The 8,028-nt window shown below is 33.2% G+C and overlaps 1 protein-coding gene across 1 annotated transcript; it reads right to left on the bottom strand.

Annotated features, from left to right (window-relative positions):
- Positions 1 to 4,237: 4,237 nt before the first annotated feature.
- Positions 4,238 to 5,185, bottom strand: LOC105307079 (olfactory receptor 10AG1-like). The gene has a single exon (XM_011382442.2). It carries the CDS (start codon positions 5,183 to 5,185, stop codon positions 4,238 to 4,240), a length of 948 nt encoding a protein of 315 aa, XP_011380744.2.
- Positions 5,186 to 8,028: the final 2,843 nt, after the last annotated feature.

Raw genomic sequence — 8,028 nt, 5'->3', positions numbered from 1 at the left:
TTTCCCTAATAACACCCCTGTACAGTGTATCATAAATATCAAGTAACTTTTAACTCAATCAATACATATGACCCATTCATCTCAATATTTTTACATTTCCCTTTCTTCCTAGTTAAGGTTCTAGTGTCATGTAGTTACACTGAACTAAATACAATTCCCTTTCTCTATTTTCTCTTTGTAATTTTGCCTAATAAAATGTAACTTTGATTAAATACAATTATTATTTACTCTGGGTATACAAATGACTGGAGCCTATGAATGAAACTTACACACACACACACACACACACACACACACACACTATTTTGTTTCACTTCATATTAATTCCAGGCAGTCAATACTGCTTGACTATTTCTTCTACACTATATTAATATTTGTTCTCTAACTTTCCAAAACAAATATATGACAAAGATTATGTGTTCTATCTCATCACTCTGCTGTACACATCTTCACCTTTTAGCTCCAACACCTGATATTTTTTCATTAATACTTTGGCAAACAAAGCTGCAGACAAGTAATCTCTTACATTCCTCTATTTTCATTAGTACTGGTTCTCTAAATTACCTTAAATAATAGTGATTATAAGTATGTTTACTATTATTATTTGACCCACATCTAATTTTTTATTACTTTATAATAAGAAAGTAAGGAACTACATGAGTTATCTTAAGTAGTTAACTCATTTTCAAAGAAGGGTTTTAGAATTTCAAGTATTACTGTTTTATTTTTGTATCTTGTTCCTGCAATTAAGAACTATCTTTAAGTAAAATAGTCTAACAAAACAATTAAAGCTTACCTTTATAGATTTGCCTGAAGATGTCTATGTGGAGTAAAGGTGTTTATTAACTTGTAAACGTTTTAAGTTCTTTTGTCATGTTGAGGAGCCACTGTAATTCTACAATATTCTTGTTGGCGTCTAACATTTGTTTAAATAGGAAGCTGCCACGCTCATCTGGGAAGAATCTTCTCTTGTGAGCCAATTAAATTTCTAAACACTGCTTTTTTTGGAAATTATCTGTATTTATTTTTAAAATCACTTTCCTTGTAGATGGCTTATCATTCTCTTTACCCCTTCTTAGCACAAAGCTCCCCTCAATTGGGGATTTCCTTAGTGAAGAAACTTCACTTAATTTTCAAGTAGAACTTTCAGGAGAAATTTAAAAATCATTCTAGAAAATGTACTTCAGTCTCTTAATAATTGTGTAGATTTGCCTTCCTTTCTTTTATTCTCATAATTGATCCAAATCTTGATCATCACACCATTAGAAAAATGTGTCACATGTTGTATCACATGAACATGGTATGCTTGGTCTCTTCAATACATTAGAGGGTGAGTGTATGAAAAAAAAAAAAAACCTGGATAGTTTTATTCATTTTATGATGTCTACTCAGGCATCTGGGAAGGTTTCTAGATGATTCAAAATGTAAGCTATCACAAAAACAAGCATTTTAAACAAAAACAAACATTTAAGACAGAAAATAAACAAAATAACTTTACACTAAAGTCTGTATTCCATTTCAGCTACTTCGAAGCTATTATCATACACGATAATTCTATTAGTAATTATATTTGGTTTTTCCTGTTTCAACGTTCTTTGAGTATTTGACATGTTTCTAAACACATTACTTTTTTGTATTTTAAGCCTCCTTCTCTTTACTACAGCACGCCTCTCCTACATTGGCCCTCTGTGCTCTTTATTATTACTGATATGGCATTTGTGTGGGGTTTCCATCATGATTATTTACAAATGAGAACTGCACGCGTGATTGCCTCCAGGAAGTGTGTCACTTCTTAATAGACTGGGAGAAATTGAATGTCCATCCCATATTTAGATGAAGGATTTGAATATTTCCTTATTCAATTAAATATCAGCATCACTTGAAAAAATATCTAGAAAGTAAAACAATTCCTTAGCTATATTAGTGGTTTAACAAAATAAAGAAGCATCTTCCGCCCATTTCACAGGACAATTTTGCATCAGAGGTAAGGAAACGCTGGTTCCTCTCATGTCAGAAACCCACGGTTCCCTAGCTCCTTCTTTAGGGTCCTCTTTTAGATGTTCAGCATTCAAAGAGCTGAGAATTACAGACAGATACAAAATAAGGAAAGAAGTATGCTGCTCTTAATAGCCTCAGCACAGAAGAGATACATCACTTCTACCCACACGCCATTGTAGGAACTAATTGAATGTCTGACAAAGATGTGAGAAGGCCAGAGAATGTTGTTCACTGTGTGTCAAAGACACAGAAACATGTTTGGAGAGCACCAAGCCAGACTCTGCCACCGTCCTCAGTTTTGCTCACTAACAGTGTGCTACAGCGTGCTGTAACATATGTACATTTAGATTTAAGTTTTAATAGAATATTTACATAACGGAATAATTCTGTGTCATACATAGTTAAGTATTTTATTTGACTTTTTAGACATAATTGTTTTTAATGTGATGTTATTATAATTTTAATTTTTAAATTATAATGTTACTGAAGCATAATTTACAGAAATAAAGTAGTACAAACATGCAATTAGATTTAGTTATAGTTCAAATGCAATAAGATTTAACAAATATATTTACTTGTGAAACCATTCCCACAATGAAGATACAGAACATTCACAACATCCCGAACATTTTCTCACGTAATTTCATAATCCATCCTTGTTTACCCCAACCCCAGGGAACTACGGATCAGATATCGAGCATTTATAATCCATCAGAATGTGTTCTTTTATCCCAATGTCTTTGCTCTAAGTAAGGGTTTTAAGATTTATCTATGTTTTACCAATGATTAAGTCATTATTGTCAGCGCAGGCTTGAACTCCAAGCTTTATCTTGTTCATTTATTTATCTTTTATGGAATTTGGGTTGTTCCTCGATTTTTGGCTATCAGAAATAGACCTGCTTTGAATATTGAATGTGTTTTATAGTGGGGCAACTACTGTCATTTCTTTTGAATTAATATTTAGAAGCGAAATGGTTGGATCATGTTTAGGTATATGTTTAGTCCGTTTAGAAACTGTCCACATGTTTTTCAAAGTGGTTATAATATTTTACACTCCGCCAGCTGCGTATGAGTGTAACAAGAGCTTTATGCCTTTGCCAGCACTTGGCTCAATTAGAAATCTCAATTTTTTCCATCCTCGTGAATGAGTTGCGAAATTCATTATAGCTTTGATGTGCATTTCCATAATGACTAAGGACGTGTGTGTTTTTATCTACTTATTGACTATTTGCATATTTTTTGATGATACTTCATTCAGACCATTTCCTCCTTTTTTTAGAACTTGGTGTTTTAATATTATTGTTTGGCAAAGATTCTCTATATGAGTGAAGATTATTTTCTTTCTCTGATTTCTTTATGAACTCTTAATGTCATCTTTTGAAGAAAAGAGGATGGAAATTTTGGCATAATAAAATATATATTTTTTATAAATTATGTTTTTTGCATCCACTTAAACTTTTATATATTATACATCACAAGGATTTTCTCTTATTTCTTGTAAGCCTTTTATACTTTTGCCTTTACATTTGAGTCTGTGACCTATTTTGAGTTAAAGTTTGTGTATACTGTCAGGTAAGGTTTAAGGTTTGATGTTTATTTTTTCCCCATGTAGATATTTAATTAGCTCTTCTGCTATTTGTGGAAAGGCTTTCCATTTCCCATTGACTGTCCCAACATTTTTGTCAAACTCAGCTCAACATAGATGTATCTTTTTCTAGACCCTGTATTCTGTTCCAATTTTCTATCAATTTATTACTTTACAATTCCCCACTGTTTTTAGTATAGCAAATTTATAGTAAGTTTTGAAGTCAAGTAGTGCACTTCCTCTACATTTTTTGGTCTTGTATAAAAGTTACTTTGACTCCTTTGCATCTTTGGCATTTTTACTAATTTTAGAAGAGGTCTATCATTTGCTATAAAATGTCTGCCAGATTTTTTAATTGATATCCTATTACAGAAATTTGTACAGAACGGACAGTATACCAATATTGAGTATTGCAGTCATGAAAATTGTATCTTCTACTTATTTCTCTCCTACTTTACTCACCTGTGACATTTTTGAAAAATCTTTGCTTTTGTTTGTCTCCTCTTTTGTCGATTCTCTTTTCTCTCTTTCCCACACTCTTTTGGATGAGAGTTTTTAAAGTTCCATTTTACCTTATGTACTGGCTTTATCATGCTTGCTTTATAAATTAGTTTATAAGAGCTTCCTTTACTGTAATTTCAAGTCTTCGTGTCATCATAATAAGCGACTTAGTAGTTTTCTGAGTGCTACCATGATGTCTTTGTTCCTCAGAGTGTATATAATGGGATTCAGTATTGGGATCAAAACGGTGTAGAAAAGAGAGATCACTTTCCCAGTTCCTTCTGATTGATTTGTTTTGGGTTGCAAATACGTGATAGTAGCCGTTCCATAGAATAAGACCACAACTGTCAGGTGAGAAGAACAGGTGGAGAAGGCTTTCGCCCTCCCACTGGCTGATGATACTTTGAGAATGTTGGCAATAATTTTTCCATAGGAGACAATGATCAATAGAAATGGAACCATGACATATACTACTGCAGCCAGATTGACTGTGATCTCATTCAGAAATGTGTCACCACAAGCAAGCTTGAGAATTGCGGGAACGTCACAGAAGAAATGATTAATTTTGTTAGACCCACAAAAGGGCAGAGAAAAAATCTGACATGTTTGTCCAATTCCTCCTGGAACTACACTGACCCAGGAGGCAATGGCCAGCTGGACACACACCTTGTGGTTCATGACCAGTGGATAGAGCAGTGGGTTACAAATTGCCACATAGCGGTCATAGGCCATTGCTGTCAGGAGGAGACACTCTGAGCCTCCAAACAGAAGGAAAAAACACATTTGTGCAGCACAAGCAACCAAAGAAATGTTTCCTTTCTGGGTCAAAAGATCCATGAGCATTCTTGGGATAGTTATTGTTACATAACAGATTTCTAAAAAGGAAAAATTGTTAAGAAAGAAATACATGGGGGTCTGGAGGACAGGGTCAATTCTTGTTATCAAAATTATGATGCTATTGCACATCAGGATAGTCAGATAGATGACCAAAAATATCCCAAAAAGAATCCATTGGCTATTGGGAATATCAGAAAACCCCAAAAGAACAAACTCCGTTATTGTAGTCATATTTGATTTTTCTGTTTTTAAGTGTTTCTCCATCTGCAAATATGGTAATTTCAAGTTGGTTATTCATTTGTGTTCTTGAACCTCATTTTCCCCTTCTGGGAACTGGATTAGTTGCATGAATGTATTTCTGCAATTTCTAAACTCATATTCAGTATCACCATGCTCTGTTTCTAGAAAATGAATTTTGATACATCAGAAAGGAGGTGATGTGCATTTGAAATCAATCCAAGAAATAAAAGCTAGCATGTTTTTTATACTTGTAGATAATGATATCAGAGCAAATGAGAAGTGTGCGTTCTTATTTAGAGCTTATTGTGCATAAGTATGTTCTAATTATTTAACTACCATAAAAAGTGAAATTATGGTACAGGCTTTTGCTATTGTATTTGTTTGGATTCATCATTTTTTTCTGCATCAATTGATTTATTCCTCCTCTTTTAAATTAAAGTGTTTATTTTAAAGCTTTTGTTTAATTCTTATATAAAATAAGTTTTAAGTCCTTCCATTAATAGTCTAACGAGAATCAATTTTCTTAGACTAATCCTTTGTTACTGAGGGAATAAATATATGCAATATTATTATGTTACTTTTGTACCCCTGTCTTTATTTACATTAAATATGGAAATCATTAATCCCAGCATACTGTTCAATAACTTTTCCTATTAACATCCTCATACAGTGTATGATATATATCAATTAACCTTTAACTCACTCAATAAATATGACCCATTCATCCCAATATTTTTTTACATTTCCCTTCCTTCCTTGGTAAGATTCTAGTTTCATATAGTTCCATTGAACAAAATTAATTCCCTTTCTCTATTTTCCCCTCATAATGTTGCCTAATAAAGTGTTACTTTGATTAAATACAATTAATGTTTACTCTGGATATACAAATGGCTGGAGCCTATGAATGAAACTTAAACACACACACACACGCGCACACACACACACACACACACACACACACACACAATCTTGTTTCACTTCATATTAATTCCATTCAATATCAGGCAGTCAATACTGTTTGACTATTTCAACTACAGTTTATTAATATTTGTTCTCTAACTTTCCAAATCAAGTATACGACAAAGATTATGTTTTCTGTCTCATCACTCTGCTACATACGTCTTCACCTGTTAGCCCCAACACCTGATATTTTTTATCAATACTTTGGTAAATAAACTCAGATATATAGTCTTTTACATTTCCCTATTTTATTAGTACTGGTTCTCAAAATTACCTTAATGGATAATGCTGAATATCCATGACTTTATTATCATTATTTGACCTATATCTAATTTTATTACTTTATAATTAAGAAATTATGGTACTACGAGAACTATCTTAAGTAGTTAACTCATTTTCAAAGAAAGAGTTTAGAATTTCATGTTTTTCTGTTTTATTTTTTGCACCTTGATCCTGCAATTAAGAACTTTCTTTAAATAAAATTGTCTAAACAATTACAGCTTACCTTCATAAATTTGCATGAAAATGTCTATGTGAGTGGAGGTGATTTTTAACCTGTAAACTTGTTTACTTCTTCTGTCATGTTGAGGAGCCACTGTAATTCTATGACATTCATCCTGGCATCAGACATTGGCTGCTCTTAAATAGGAAGCAGCCACACTCACCTGGGGGGAAGTTTTCTCTAGTGTATCAATTAAATTTCCAAACACAGCTTTGTTTGGCAATCATCAGGGTTTATTTTTTAAAACCACTTACCTTGGAGGTGGCTTGCCTTTCTCTTCACCCTTTCTTAACATGAAGCTCCCCTCAATCAGGGAGTCTCTTGATATAGAAACACCACCTAATTGTCAAGTACTACTTTCAGGAGAAAGTTAAAAATCATTCTACAAATTGTATTTCAGACTCTTAATAATTAATGTGGATTTGCCTTCTTTACTTTTATTCCCATACTGATCCAAATCTAGTGCTTCCATACCCTTAGAAAAATGTATCACACGGTTGTATCATATGACCATGACCATGACCATGGTGTGCTTGATCTCTTCCACACATTGGTGGTGAGAGGTCTTTTCAGAAGCTGAACTCTGTTGATAAATTAACTTTTGTGGAAATTAAAGCATGGTGTGTCTATTGACGAAAAAATCCTGGATGGATATATTCATTGTATATCACCTACTTAGGCATCAGGGAAGGTTTCAACTGATTCAAAATGTAAGCTACTGCAAAAAAAAGAAGCATTTTTAAACAAGAGTATTTACAACAGAAAATAAACAAAATAACTTTACATTAAAGTCCTTATTCCATTTCAGCTACTTCGAAGCAATTATCATACATGATAATTCTACTAGTAATTATATTTGTTTTTTCCTGTTTCAACGTTCTTTGAGTATTTGATGTGTGTTTCTAAATGCATTTCTTTTTTGTATTTTAAGCCTCTTTCTCTTTACTACAGCATGCCTCTTCTTCTTTGGCCCTCTGTGTTCCATATTATGACTGATAATGTATTCGTGTGGGGTTTCCATCATGTTTATCTAAAATGGAGAACTTCACACGTGATTTGCCTCCAGTAAGTGTGTCACTCACTTACATCCTGGGACAAATTGAATGTCCATTCCTCGTTAACATGGAGAATTTGGATATTTCCTTATTTAATTACATATCACTACCAATGAAAAAATATGTAAAGACTAAAACAATTCCTCAGCAATATCAGCGGCTTAACCAAATAAAGAAGCATCTTACACTCGTTTCACAGAACAGTTTTGCAGTCGGAGATAATGAAATGCTGGTTCCTCTCAATCCAGAATCTCACAGTTCCCTAGTTGGTTTGTTGTGGTCCCGTTTTAGATTTTCAGCATTCAGAGAGCTGAGAATTACAGACAGATGAAAAATAAGGAAAGAAATGC

Source organism: Pteropus vampyrus, unplaced genomic scaffold (assembly GCF_000151845.1).
Source record: "Pteropus vampyrus isolate Shadow unplaced genomic scaffold, Pvam_2.0 Scaffold474, whole genome shotgun sequence".
Lineage (NCBI taxonomy): Eukaryota > Metazoa > Chordata > Mammalia > Chiroptera > Pteropodidae > Pteropus > Pteropus vampyrus.
Note: the sequence above shows the minus strand (reverse complement) of the source record. Positions and strands in the feature narration are given on the sequence as shown.

What these genes read in the sequence shown, in the direction of transcription:
- LOC105307079 (XM_011382442.2), bottom strand. Translation starts at nt 5,185, where the DNA reads ATGGAGAAACACTTAAAAACAGAAAAATCAAATATGACTACAATAACG.